The 14,773-nt window shown below is 37.1% G+C and overlaps 1 protein-coding gene across 1 annotated transcript; it reads left to right on the forward strand.

Annotated features, from left to right (window-relative positions):
• The first annotated feature begins 217 nt into the window (after positions 1 to 217).
• LOC110043330 (acid-sensing ion channel 4-B-like) lies at positions 218 to 14,007 on the forward strand. The gene is made up of 13 exons (XM_020748777.2): positions 218 to 277; positions 3,340 to 3,613; positions 4,091 to 4,202; positions 4,844 to 5,012; positions 6,078 to 6,211; positions 6,577 to 6,740; positions 7,154 to 7,261; positions 8,069 to 8,183; positions 9,756 to 9,828; positions 10,660 to 10,717; positions 11,665 to 11,723; positions 11,991 to 12,066; positions 12,574 to 14,007. The coding sequence occupies exons 2-13, from the start codon at positions 3,353 to 3,355 to the stop codon at positions 12,748 to 12,750; spliced, it is 1,506 nt and encodes a 501-aa protein (XP_020604436.2). The 5' UTR covers positions 218 to 277; positions 3,340 to 3,352; the 3' UTR covers positions 12,751 to 14,007.
• The last annotated feature ends 766 nt before the right edge of the window (positions 14,008 to 14,773 follow it).

Raw genomic sequence — 14,773 nt, forward strand, 5'->3', positions numbered from 1 at the left:
ATCTTCTCTTTATCCTCTAACATTTAAAACCTGAAGCAATCTAGTGAACCCTCTGTGCTTCTTTTTATGCCAACATGTCTGTCCGCTAAATATAATTGCTCGCTGTATGGTGCAGAAATGCAATTACAGCTTGCAAAACACAGTTACTGTCGAAACATACAAGACGCAACGTAATTACTTATTAATTATTGATATTTTCGTTTTTGGTGGTCGTGAAAGCCGTAAATCTTCACCAGACAGTTCTAATGAAATTCGCGACGGTCTTTTAGCTTTCAAGGTAAGAAACTACTTTTTCCCTTCCTTAGTTAAACTGTTTTAGTTGATTCACATAAGAATGAAGGCATAACACAAACTAAGATTGGAAAGGCAGCTAGGTAATGCAATTTTGTCATTCACTCTGTTCTGGTTGCTGCGATGTCTTGTTTGGTTTTTCTTTCTCTTTCACTATAACACCGACAACACTATGAATTTCATTCACGTTTGATAGTTCCTAAAAGATGCATCCTATACATTTAAATTGCGATAGATGTTAAATTTTCAGAACGAATCGAAAATTATATGGAGTGAGAAAATTGTGATGGCAATTACTAGTTTTTCCATTCTTAAATAGGTCTAAAAAGGTTTCTTTCGTTGACTTGTAGTACTTTATTGACTGTTAATACATGACATTTAGGGTATCATTACATCTTTGGCTGATTTTACACAGAGTTTCTGCTTGGCCTTAGAGACGAGAAACATTCAAAAGGTGTTCTTGGTATAGACAAAAAAGTTAATTCAAATCAAGTCAAGTGAGACAGGAAATTAAAAATGTTAAATAACTTCAATTATTAAGTAGTAGCCATATAGTCTTGACGGTTAAATGAAGAACTTTGACAGCGAATGGCCTGAAAGTAAATATTAAAAATATCGTAATTTAGACTCTCCAGAAAATTCAGTTTCTTTTCTAAGAAAGCATTAGGTAAAAGCAATTGTTAAACCAACTGAAAGGCAGTTAAAGTGAATACAGTTAAAAAATGAAACTGTTTCTACGACAATATTTCGTCGTTTCTCATCAATTAAAGGCGTCTAGCCAGACATTTAGTTAGAATACTCTGCAAGCCTTTTTATATCTTTAAAGAAAGCATAGAAGGCCTTAGCTACAACAGAGTTTACAATCAGAAACTAATTCATACAGAGCATGATTCTTCTTAAAGAATATAAAAAAAAATCAAATAAAGTTAGCGGTAAAATAAGCCGGAAAAGTAAAATATATTAATATTATAATACATCAAACTACATGTAGGGTGCATGCTAAATGATTAGTTCTGCCAAATCACCCCAGGCCATAATTGGTTCAATGCAATCATACCAGGCCAATTGCTTCACTCAACGTTAATGGTCCACTTCTGTTAAGTTGGAACTTGTTTGCACCGTTTACCAACGAAGAGAAGGCAGTAAACATCACAGTAGGCAGATATTAATAATTCAGATCTAATGAAACTTTCACATGTTAGCCTTTGTAAAGTGAAACTAACGAAGCAATTGTCCGAAGTGCCAAGCATGTCGGATACTTTCTCGGGTACAATTATCTGTGTTTTGTTCGTTTGTTTGTTTTGCTTTGTTTCTTTTTTTGTTTTTTACCTTTTCGTCTCAGTTATTGCTGATATATATATTTTTTCCTTTTATGCAACAATTTTGTCACAATTTTAAAACCGGTAATATTTCATGACTCATAGAATAGCAGTACTAGACGAGCAGTCATTTAAGAAAAAAATGCCTGAAGGAGCGCCAATACCTAAAGGCACCTTTGAGAAGAAAACTTCATTCTCGGCATATTGTACTCAAATTTTATTTCTGTTTATTATCAAAAGAAGATGATTTGTTCTCGCTATCAGCATTTGCCACCAACAATGCAAATGTTACGTAATCAGAAAAACAAAATTACAAACAAAAAAAGAATTGAAGAAGCATGTTGTCTTGTCATGCCGAGTCTTGCCGGGTGCAAGAAATTGCTTCGCCATGTATTATTAGTAACTCACCTTTGGTTTGAGCTGGGGAAGGCGTTATCGACTTATCTGCGTCGCTAAATGTTCGCCAGCCAGCACCAAATTTCGTGATGTTTGTATAAAATACGTTTGGCAAAACCCAAGGTTAACGGATAGTGTACTTGCTTTCATGGCCTTACTTACGGAATCTGACTGACACGCGCTGGTCCTACCAATTCTTTTCGCAGTTCGTATTCGATTACCGTGCGCGAGTTTAAGTCTAGTAAATGCTACAATCCTAAATAAGACTTCTTCTAGCCTGAATATAACTCCGCTCAGCATGAAAGTGGTAAGGTTACATCTGCCGTAGGTAACGGCAACACTTTATCATTACGCTGATACATAACTTTTCACTCGGGGTGTTACGTAATATATCACAGTCGGTCTAATCAGTGCGAGCGTCCGAGTAAATATGCCTTGCTATTCATTCTTAGCTTTTATCAACTTGGAATTAAACGCCGGGGCAAGTTTATGAAAATGATGTTTCGCGTGATAACCGTTGGAGGCAAAGTACACGTTTGTCTCGAACTGAAGAAGGGAGTGACGTTCGAATCATCAGCTTCATAAATAATTTACCTTCATCAGTGCCAAATACTCGGGGATTGTTTTCCACCTATCCGCAAACGCAGCCCTAGAATTTCCTTTAATAATAATACATTTGCTATTCATTACGCCTCTTTCGTGCTTATGTCCCCCTGCACTCCCTCAAAATTCAATTCTCAATGACGAAAGACAAATATCTGTCTTCCACATACATTACGAAATGAAAGTGGCTCTCTAGTGCATGTAACATGGGTTGATGGAAAATAACATGTGTTATATGCCTGAACGAAGCCTCGATAACTGAGGTACCTTCAGTTTGAGAAGAAAACTAACTTATTTTATCGTTACAGTTTTTGCGTATTTTGTCATTTTATAATTTTCAAAATAGATTATTTGTTCTCCCTATCAGCATTTGCCAGTAAAAGTGCAAATGTCAAGTAGTCAGAAATTGGAGAAAAAAAAAAGGAATTGAAGAAGCAAATTGTCGGTGTGTCATGCTGAGTTTCTGTGGAGCAAGAAATTGCGTCGCTGTTAAAAGTATTTGTGCAAATTCGTAGACTTTAGTAGTAGTTATTGGATAATTTTCTTAGAAATTGGGCCAAAACCGTCTATCTTCAAGATCTAACTCAAACTTGAGAACTTCTCAAATTTATACCCTCTCGCAAGCTATGAATATTGAAATTTAATTTCTCGAGATCTAGCAGCCTTCTCCGTTGTACTTGTCACTTGTAACTTTCAATGCTTTTCTTTTCAAATGTTTACTTCACTTAAGAAACAAGGCTGCTATGCTACCGTTAAACAAGCGGAATTCTTCTATCGAGGGTCTCCCATCTAAATTTAAGAATAGGCTGTTGGAGTGCTTTGGTTACACGACTGCACATGGTTATGGAAGAGTAGCCGCTGCAACTGAATCACAACTAAGACGATGGTTCTGGTTGCTGGCCTGCGCTGCAGCATTTGGAATATTCAGCTATCAGCTCCATGATTTAACAGTTCAATTCCTGTCACGACCACTGAAGACAAGGACTCGAATCCAACATGAGCAGGTGAGATCCAAACATTGCGTCATCACTGACAACTTATGCTAAAAGGAACTTAAAGGGGCTAAGTTAAGGCATTTCATGTAATTCTGTCTATTTTTATCAGTTATTGACCCTAAACAAAAGTCACTGGCACTTTTTACAACCATATATAACAAACAACGTGATGTTGGAGTATTACAAAGAACACTTTCGTACAAACTGAGGTAAACTTGGTAAAGAAAAAAGTCGCCCGAAGTTTTTTTTAAGTTTACCTGAATTCAATGCAGTTGAATCCAGTCTTGCCCTCTTCTCCCCTTTTGGGGTCTTCTATTTGTCTTGAGGTTTTCATCAGTTTAAAACTGGTATAAATATGATACTTCAGCTAATTCTATAACCATCTGATCACTGCTTAAATTGCCTAAAACTGCCCAACCTAGCCCTTTTAGTGTTCACTGGCGCATTTCCGTAAAATGAATAACAAAATGCGTTTTCTTGATCTAGAGACTGCCGTTTCCCCAAGTTACCATCTGCAATCTAAATAAGATCCGCCAGTCCAGAGTCCCGGAAAAAATTAAAGAAGATTTCCCTCAGGTCATCAGTGGTGTTATAGGGGGTAAGATAGTTTGTTTATTTTGAAACTGAGCGAATGTAGTAATAATTTACCTAAAGTGGATAGTACTTCTCTTTTGAGCGACTCACAAACCGACATTTTACACAACAATAAAAAGAATTAAGTTCCATTTATAGATAAGAAGATATTTCCACGAACTTTGTTCAAAATTTGGGACATTTCTGATCACATCATTAAGATGAAAATCTGCATCTGGTTTCGATTGCCATTTTTACTTTCCATGGAGTAAGCTAAGTAACATATAACTCTGAAGAAGACTGCTGAGTCCGCTGCGACCAACAATTGTCTTTCTTAAAAATATGTTTAATCACACCTCACGAACCACTGAACGTCAATTCAAACCATTTTGTGTGTGTTTTGTTGTTGTTGTTGTTTTTTACAGCAACATCATATTTACTTCCCAGAACAAATACCATTGCAGTTAGAGTATATTGAAGTTGAGGATAAGTTGCTTAAGGTAACCTGTTGCAACCGTGAACTATGCTGTTATTAAAGGTGAATGGTAAGAACTGCTTCACAAGTCTCGCTAGGATGTCTCGAACAGTGAAAGATGTAATTTTTTAATTGGGTTTTTTGCTTGTTTTTTTGTTTGTTTGTTTGTTTCTCTCTGCATGTAAATCAAGCTGGGGCAAACAACAGTTGGACCAGTGCCAACGGCCTTTTTCCTGCGACGCAAATGGTAGAGATGGTTCATGAACAGCTGTCTGAGTACCCTGTCGATGTTTTACAGGCTGCAGGACATCAGTTAGACAATTTGGTTTTATCTTGCACTTACGATACTGATGAATGCCTGTGAGTATGAGAATGGTTAAACTTACAGGTTATACATAGTCCAGTGTGTTTAGAGCCTTGATTGTAAGAAAATCAGATTTCGGCTCCGAACCGTGAATTGTGAACCTTAAAAAACATATTTTCAATGATAGAAACAATCAATGTTGGTCCACTGCTTTACAATTTGCAACTGCCAGTTGCTGTTATCAACGACTTCCCTGGTGAAGGGTGTAGCATGTGAGGAGAAGAAAAATATGGTGTCTGAATAATTGAACAAATGCAATTTTGCAAGAATGGCCTTTTTTTCGCCGGGGATCTACAGACGCGAGAGAGTTATCACGAAACTAAATGTGATTTAACGTAACAGTAAAAAGTTTCACGTTTCCTGTGCTGGTATTGTTTTGGAGAATCTTCATTGCTTACATTTTTCCTCATTAGCATACGACTTCGCGCAGAGAAGGCATCACGCTAGACACGAATTGACCACAAGCATTTAAAAAGCTTGTGAAAGTTAGAAATTAGCGAAATGGTTAGCTCTTTGGGTGCAACAATCGAGGAGAAATTGGCCTTCAAAAACTGCAAAATTTCTGGGTGGCAAAAGCGCTAATGAGCTCATACATTCTTTGTAAAATTTTGAGTTTTTAAACCCGTGTCGCGCAAAAAGTATTCAATAAAACGAGCTCAAAATTCCTTAGGACAGTTAATTGTGCTGTACTCTTTTGATATTCAAAATTAATGTTTTTGTGGCTCTATCAGAAACTGTGTCGATTATGCTAAGGAGACAAATATTGTAAACAAAGATCTAGATTCTCCTATAACAGCAGGTTACATGTAGTTAATTATAAGCTATCTGTACTAATTCCCTAGCTAACAAGCTAATCGAGCCGGGTAACGTTTTTAGCCTTTTCAAACCGGTGTTCATAATTTCGTCTGGGACGCTCTTGATTGCCGGCGAGGTCTGTAGGCACATCGTTGACTATGAGCCTGTTATTTAAGGTTGTCGCCATGCTATGTGCCAATGTCCTATGCAGAATCTATCTTTAACACGACAGTTGCTCATTACACCTGGGTTACCATACGTTTCAGTGATAGCACACCACAATTTTGGACACAGTACTGGCATCACAAGTATGGCAACTGCTATACGTTTAACCGTGGAAAGGACGATCACAATCGCAAAACCAAAGTGAAGACATCATCCATTCCTGGTCATGTAGGAGGTAAGAACCGAGATTTTTCAGACAGATGTTTGTCAAACTGAGGCATAGGTATACATGTATACTCAGTCCATACAAAGATTACAAATCACGTACATAAAGCGCAAAAGTACACAACATATTCTAAAGTCTACGTACAAGAAAATGTGTTTGTCAAATTCGGAAAAATCGTGAGTAGTTATGAGTCAGTAAAGCAGCTCAAATTAGCGACGTGCATGGAGTACTATGGCACGCATTTTAAAAGGAGCACGATACATCAAGCTAAGTTTTAAGCTGATGATTCGTTTTTGGTAAAACTTAAGCAAGTCTCAGGAGACAATTATCAGCTTAACTTATATTAAGTATATTTCACATTAAATTCTCTACAGGTCTCACCTTAGAGTTAAATATTGAACAAGATGAATATGTAAGTCTGTTATCTCAAGAAGCGGGTATTCGAGTGTTCGTGTCAACGCAAAATGAGATGCCCTTCCCTTACGAATTGGGAATCAGCGCAGCTCCCGGTTACTCTACATCCATTCAACTTCGAAAGGTACGTGTACTCATGAATTCTTAATTGCGAAGCTTCTTAATTACGAAGTCTACTTCATCTTTGACTGTTTGTTTGTTCTTGCCTTTTCTTCTCTCTTTAATTTCTCCCTTTTTTTAACCAGCAGACAGAGAGGCACACAGAAACAACTTACAGGAGGAAGACTGACCGGTCACTAGACAGTCAATCAGTCAACCAGACAAACAAACAGACAGACATCACCCGACTCCGATCCCGTTTTGGGTTTTTAGTTTTATTTAGTTTTTGTCCTTTTGTTTTGTTCTATTTTTTAAGAGGAGGAGGAAGACGATCTACTGAGGTCTCTGGATCAATTAAGATGTCCGCGCTTTTAATTAAAATGAAGATTAGCCAATGAAAGGGCAAGAAATTTGACAGTTATGCTAAATATTTTGCAGGTAATAATTGGTAGGTTGGATCCTTTTGCGAACGGGAGTTGCGAAACAAAAGACAACCTCGGGGACGACAACATATTCGGTGGCTTCAACATTTCCTACAGCGTCATGGTAAGATATCAAAAAGGTACATAATCTAGAAATAACGAAAAAGAAATGTAATTTTTTTTTTTTTTCACATTTTTAGTCTTTTTAGTCTGAAGCCGTGTCGAAGTCTATGCTAGGTTCTCTGCGGTTTGCTTGAAATATCCAGTTTTCAAGATGGACCATTTGGGGAAAGTTTCGCAGTTTCATTCGCCACGGAAATTGGAATAAATGCAAATGCATTTGAGGTGGAATTTGTTAGTGACCCGGGCAATGGCAATTCATTCTTTCTTATATATTTTTTATTATTATTATTATTATTATTATTATTATTATTATTATTATTTTCTGTTCTCGAGATACATCTCAATTACCAGTCAGAAATAAAAGCTTATGAAACTAAATCGATTACCTAATTCAAATGCTCTAACATTCTGATTGCAGCTATTCCAGTTGCTACGTGCGAGGAGTATTGCACCTAACTCGCCTTTTTCCCCTTCGACAGTCACATTCTAACTAACCTGTGAACGCAGACGTATTTCCGGCTGTCGCTTGTCGAAAATAACGTTTGCGCAAGCTCCACGCACGATTTCTGCCTGTTACCTCTTCCGATATGCAAGGTAGAATGTGATTGCTTTAATAAGAGTTGACGTCCTGAAATCGATCTTTCACTCGCAGGTGGGTTCGCGGACATTATTTTCATCGGAAACAAGCGACAGCCGAAAATACGTCGGCGTTCGCAGACTATATTCCCACCGATGTGTGAGGAATTCTATGTGATTATTTTTTTTATCTTTTCATGTCATATAATCTATGTTATAATTTTGCTTCCAGGCCTGCAAGTTTTCATGCTTAGCAAGGCTCATGAATCACCGCTGTGGCTGTGTTATATACACATTGAAGTATGGCGACATGACGAATGCATGCAATAGCACGGACACGCTGACAGGTATGCTTTACGTTGACGCAGCCGCTGAATGTTCAATTTTGCTCAGTTTTAAGTCATAACCGTAGCATTTTGCAAGGGTGGGACGAGGTAGATACAGCTTCCCTTCGAGAGTTTTTTCCAGTTTTTTCGCCACTTCATTTGATATTTGCCGTTGGAACCTTATTTTTACAGGTCATTCAAGCCAGTTTTGTCTTTTTCGCTAAAAATCTTTGTTTTCTTGTTTTTTAGTTTTCTTTAGCAACATTGCAGAACTTGCACCTCTTTAAACTTTTTTACCTTCTAATATCATTTTTGGAAAATTTCCTAGTAGTTTTTACGTTTTGTTTTATCGATCTCTTTTCCCTTTTGGATCGGGGGAAGGGAATATAACTAAAAAAATTTATCAGTATAATTTTTATCATTTTTACTTTGGGAGGCGTTATTCAGCAAAATAACTTTAACCGTAGTCCATAAGGTCTGAAAAATGATATACCAAACCGCTGTTCATCCTCAGCTAAAAACATAAAATAAAAGTCCGTTGTTCCGGGGTCACCGACAGCAGCGTCCTACCAACTGAGCTATTGTAGCGTGGCATGAAAACATGATGCAGTTATTTAGACTTTCACATTCATGCACAGAGACGCTTTACAAAACTAATAATTACTCGGCCAAAAATAATTCAATCCAAGACCAAAATGGACAGTTTAAAGGTGGCCAGACACGAGGGGTCATGTTGCAGGGACATGTTGCAGCGACATGTTGCAGCGACAAAAAATTTGTGTGGTGCACACTGAGGGGACATGTAGCAGGGACGCGTAGCGGGGACATGTAGCAGGGACCAAAGTAAAGCATGCTGGGCATTACCAAAAGCATGCACCATGCCGTCAGTCAGTTCACACAGGGGGATATGTCGCTGCAACACATCCCTGGGACATGTTCCCGCAACATTTTCGTGTGTGTAAATGTTGGGATTTTGTCCCTGCTACGTGTCCCCGCTACACATCCCTGCTACATGTCGTCCAAGTTTGTACTACACACGTTTTTGTCGCCGCAACATGTCGCTGCAACATGTCCCTGCAACATGACCCCTTTTGTCTGGCCACCGTAAAGGTCAATGATACAGACATGAAGTTTGCTAAACTTCAGACCTACAGCTCTGATACTCAAGGTAGAAAAGTTTATTTGTTAAATTACAGAGCATGTATGGGAACGCCATTACAGAGAATTTATGGGCACTATCAGATAATTGCAAATTTTTCGGCTATAAAAAATTCAATCCAAGAACACAATAAACAATTTTAAAGTTAATGATGCAGAGATGATGTCTGCTAAAATTTCTGATTTTATTGAATTACATAGCATGCATGGGAACGCCATTACAGAGAATGTGTAAAATCCCTTTTCGTAAATATATGCCTTCTCCAGTGAGAAACTTTGCCCGACTTCAATTGCCTTTCCTGCTAATATAACATACATTGGACAGTACAGTCTTTCCTGCCCGCTGAATGCTGATTGATCAATTCCGATTTCCGGCGCACAGCCATATGCAAGATGGGCTTTTCACAATGTTAAAAAATGGCTTATTTCTTTCAGTTGATTGTATTGATGCTGCATTTGATGAATTCTATGCCGGAGCATGTGAAAAGCAATGTCGAGAAAAATGCAGGTGAAGGGAAGCTCACCATTTTCCGTAATGATAAATATTTATGATTCTCAAACTCATTCATGATTCATGAAGTTTAAACAAAGGAAATCATGACCGTGACAGTGTTTGGACTACCTAATCGTAATTTCCATTCGCCATTTCCACATCCCCATAATACACGTTGTTTGCACCCCAAAATTCTGCATAACATTTGTTTCCCATTTCTCCTGGGTACTACAGTCGTCCCAAGAGAAACTGAAGACAATGCTTAGGCAAAAATTTTTTTTGTTGTTTTTTTGGTGGGGGCGTGGGGGGGGATAAACAAGGTATATTATGGGGAATGTGGAAGTGGCGAATGGATTTTTTTCCATTTTTTTAATCCGCTTTCCTCTTAGTTTTAGTTTCCGTTGAGAAAATGGAAATCGATGATCGTCAAAAATACTGTGCTTCGCGTCGTATTTTCAACTCTATTCTCGGTGTTTGGAGATGTGATCGAACAGGGCCTTTCGCGTTTGATATATTACATAACAAAATTAACTAATCTATTAATTTATTTATTTACATGATGCTGTTTACACATTTTTTCGACATTAACATTTAACATCTTTTTTATTATTCTTATGTGGTTAACTACAATTTAATAAAATAGAAATCGCGACGAAATAATCTCTAAAACCAAAACATGCCTACTTAATTAAACGAGACATTTTTACTTTCGCAGTCATATAAGTTCCACAAGAGCCGCTGACCAAAATGCATGCCAACATCCTTTCATGCAGCAGTAGTAATTATAACCGCAACATAAATTCGTTTAAATTTCGTTAGTCACTAAAATCACATTTTCTTTCTAAGGGAGAATACTTTCAAGATGACAATTTCTGTCGCAAGTTGGCCTTCTCGACATTATAGGGTAATGTATACATGTACTTTGGATAACGTATACAATACCGACGAAGCTTGATGAAAACTTACTGGACATCCTTTTTGTAAAGCGAATGCAAGTGGAACAAGGATTTGTATAGATATATGACATTAACACAATTACACACTTAATTGTAATCAGTCTTTTGGGATAATTATTATATGACCGTGTCTTGCAAAGACTAGGAACTACCAAATTTCCGAACATGCTTGGCTAAAATCGCAGTCATTGGTCATTGGTCATTGGTCAATTGTATAACAACAGTGTCATTGAACAAACCTCAGTATAACTCAATAAGGCTGCAATACAAAAAGGTCCAGTACAATGGTTTCTGGTTTATGATAATCGAGCAAACTCTAATGAGGGTCCAGATGGAAATGCTGGAACCTCTGTTATCAGTTGAATTTCTGGCATCATTATATATTTATTGCATCATAATACACCATTTTATTGCGAGTCATACTTTTTTAATGTACGTAGGTCAATAGCTCCACAGGGAGTGGCACTGGTTTGCATAATTGAAAGGTAGAACAAAGATGACCAACGGTTTGGTATAAATGACCACAAATGTGAAGATCTTATTAGAAAGAAAACTATGTTAAAATACAAGAACTGAACGCTGGAGTGGAAATTCCGCTACAATGTCGAATTAAATACTCACAGGGTCATGGTTATAAAGGGAACGGTTACATACTACAGATAGCAGCTTTTTTGCCTGGAACTTGAACACATACTATTCTCTGATTGGTCAGTGAACGATTGTAACAGGGCAACAGGAAATGCAATATAATGTATTCTGATTTCAGCTTGTCAATACGTTTGTTTGTTTGTTGTTTGCTGGTATTTTCCTTAATGCTGAACACAAATGTAAAAGAAACAATAATACAATAAAAATATGGCATGTGACATTTTTATTTCCTTTCCATAACTTACAGGGTACATTCGAGGACGAACTAAATGAGCAAAAACTTGGGAATCATTCCGATGATCTGAGGTTGGTAAAATTAAAGTGGCTCACGAGTGACTTGCAATTTGAAGACAACCAGAAGGTTTCACAGTAGTTAGAAAGTTAACGCGGCTAGCCAAACTACGCGCCACAAAGGAAAAAAAATGGAAAAATTTGGCAGCTAACGAAAACAGTGGGTAAATTTGCCTGTAAACCCTGGACTTAAGCACTATGCAGTTGCTTTGCGGTTCCTAAGTTTTTTACCTTGCTGTGAACATTAATCAGTTCTTATTTTGGTTGTTTTGACTTCTCTAGTGAAAACTTTTTGAAGTTGAAGGTGTATTACGGAGAACTCAATTTTGAAGTGATAGAGGAAGAACTTGCTTACACGGTAGGGAAAATTAATTTCAATTGTCAATACCACCTATAACCTTAATTAAAAGTTAAGGAGGCAAATTCATTCACTACTTTTGAAGATTTTATATCATTTTAGAATTTCTTAATTATAAGGCAAATCAAACTTTCAGAGGCGAATCAAATGGGTGATAACTTTGAGCTTCGACAGGTTGAATTTACATGACTTAAAATTAATAATCCTTGCGTAGAAAACCATCGCGAAACAGGGATAGAGTTATTTTATGAACCTCTCATAATCATCTATTTTTTCTCTTCTAGGAGTGAAATGATCTGGGCTTGACATAGAAGTCCAAACTAGGCGTGATTTTGCGGCAATGGCTTATGGAAAATTTCAACCCAATTTCTCATACTTTCTCAAGAACTATGCTTGTTAGAAAAGAACTTTTCCTTTTTGTAAAAGGCAATTGGACGGCCCCCTCCAACTAAACGTGATTTTCAGTAGTTGTCTTTCATAAATTTGACTGTTTTTTTTAACCAACAGTTTGCAAGATTTTTGTCAGATATTGGAGGAATCATGGGCATGTGGATTGGCATTTCAGCGTTGACGTGTGTGGAAGTTCTAGAGCTGGTGGCTTCGCTGTGTTACACAATTTTAAAAAGAATTAAACAACCACGAGCTAATGTTATTGAAGTACAAGCAAATGACAGTCCTGCTTAGAATTGTCGAAAGTACAATGATTCCAAATCAGGCTTTTTCAATCGCCCGGACAAGAGATGAAGTTTTTGGTAGCTACTATAATTAGAAGCGTATACGGCAGCGTGTTAAATAGTTTATTAAGACTTTTTTTTTCGCGAACAACCAAAAAACTTGATTTGTAACTTCGAATTCAAAGGACGGTTACCGAGCTTAATTAATGTGGAGATAAAGATATAATGAAACAAATCTTCTTAAAGAAGCTTAGTCACAGTATTTTGAGTTATTCTGGTCACGTACAAAATTATCTAAAAAATAAACAAAATGCCAAAGAGATAACAATAAGCCATAAAGGAACAAGGATGGTTTAGGATGGAGAAGATTAACAAGGATTACAAACGACGAACTTGAAAAGTTTAGGCTAAACTTTCCAAGATACACCAACAGTAACATAGCTCCTTTGAGTCTGCTCATTTTTAGTATTTTCAGAAATGGTTTTCAACTATATGGAAAAAAGTAAACTTAAATGGAAGTAAAATAACTTGTTTTCAAAATCAGTTAATGGCACAAACATTTCTAGAACAAGTAACGTTTATTCCTTCGGAATTCATCCTAAACAACGCTGCTTCAACTTGTTTCAACGACGAGCGCGTAATGTCATTCGGCTTTGCCGTAACAAATGTTAGGGTACATGTTTTATATTTTCTCATTTTTTTTTACCGTATATTGTTCAGAACAGTTTCTTCAATTCGAATGATTATATTTGATTATAATTTACCTCTTCCGAGGCCTATTGATAAATGTGCACAAGGTCTATAATATCTTGATTTTTGCATAAATAGATTCCTGTGGGCACAACTGCACTCTGTAACGGAAAGTTCTATGCTTGACTAAATCCCGATCAAAAAGTCTGATTTTCTTGTACAATGTTGGAGCAAAATAAAATAGAAGTCATTGACCACTGATGTGTTTAATGCCTATGTTGACCTTAAACACTATTCAGACAGTGTTTTGCTCAGCCGGGGGCGGGGGATGTGGAGCTCGCTTTGTAATTCTTAGAGCATTAAAGTTGTGACAGTAACACTAGGAAGATAGCAAGTCAAAACATATATTTCGTTTGAGGTCAATAAAATGAAACGATGTCGTCATAAGACGAAGTTATGACGCCATCATTTCCGAATTGGTTCCGCCATCTTGCATTTTATGAGTTTTGTAAAACGTTAGAATAGCCCAAAACCAATGACTCGAAAATAGCCAGAACTGACAAAAAAAAGCTAAAAATAGCTGAAAAATAAGTTACTACAAAAAATTACAAACGAAATATTCAAATTTCTACTGATAAGCTTTCAAAATATGGTTGTCGTGGAAACGTAAAGATCCTTGACTAATGAAATGCTACACCAAATTGTTCCTAGATTTGAGCTAGATTTTGTTGCTAAATTTTGAGCGCAAAGTTGTAATGCTTTACAAAGCTTCAAAGTTGATGAGGGCCCGTGTCTCAAATACTTTCTTTACATTTCGGTTTTTGAGACATTTACGAATCATATATCGACGATATTGGAAATTGTTTTAATGGCCACTTCTGGGAGACATCCCCGAACAAGTCATGGTTATGCCATTCTTTTCTTCTCAGTTTTCCATACATTGGTATATTAGAGAATTTATAGCATAATAACGAAAAACAGGGATGATAACACTAGTACACCAGTAAAGGACGTCAATCAGAAAACCAGAAAACGCCTTTTTCTTTTCGGGGGCTTCTTTGTAACTTTTCAGTGAAATCGTCAAATTGTAAGTAGCAAAATGAGAGCTTTCTAGCTCACTGCTGTGATGTAGGTGAAAACGCCATACAAGCAAGGAATTATTCCCGCTTGACGTCCGCGGTTCAAAAACGTCGGTGTCGTGCTGAAAACGGGCTGACCAAAACAAATCGCATTTTAGCACAGTATGGCATCTCTAGTGTTTAGACATATCTAACACAGTCAAAATAGAAATTCAATGCTAGCACATGGCATATGCATTATTGATTTTCTTTACCTCGCTGCAT

Source organism: Orbicella faveolata, unplaced genomic scaffold, assembly GCF_042242905.1.
Source record: "Orbicella faveolata isolate gen_17 unplaced genomic scaffold, um_ofav_v1 contig_26, whole genome shotgun sequence".
In the NCBI taxonomy this organism is placed as follows: Eukaryota; Metazoa; Cnidaria; class Anthozoa; order Scleractinia; family Merulinidae; genus Orbicella; species Orbicella faveolata.

Excerpts from the sequence above, each read along its gene's own strand:
- LOC110043330 (XM_020748777.2), top strand. The coding sequence starts at position 3,353 with ATGCTACCGTTAAACAAGCGGAATTCTTCTATCGAGGGTCTCCCATCT. Across the intron at positions 10,718-11,664 it reads GGCCTTCTCGACATTATAGG|GGTACATTCGAGGACGAACT; the intron begins GTAATGTATACA and ends CATAACTTACAG. Across the intron at positions 12,067-12,573 it reads AGGAAGAACTTGCTTACACG|TTTGCAAGATTTTTGTCAGA; the intron begins GTAGGGAAAATT and ends TTTAACCAACAG.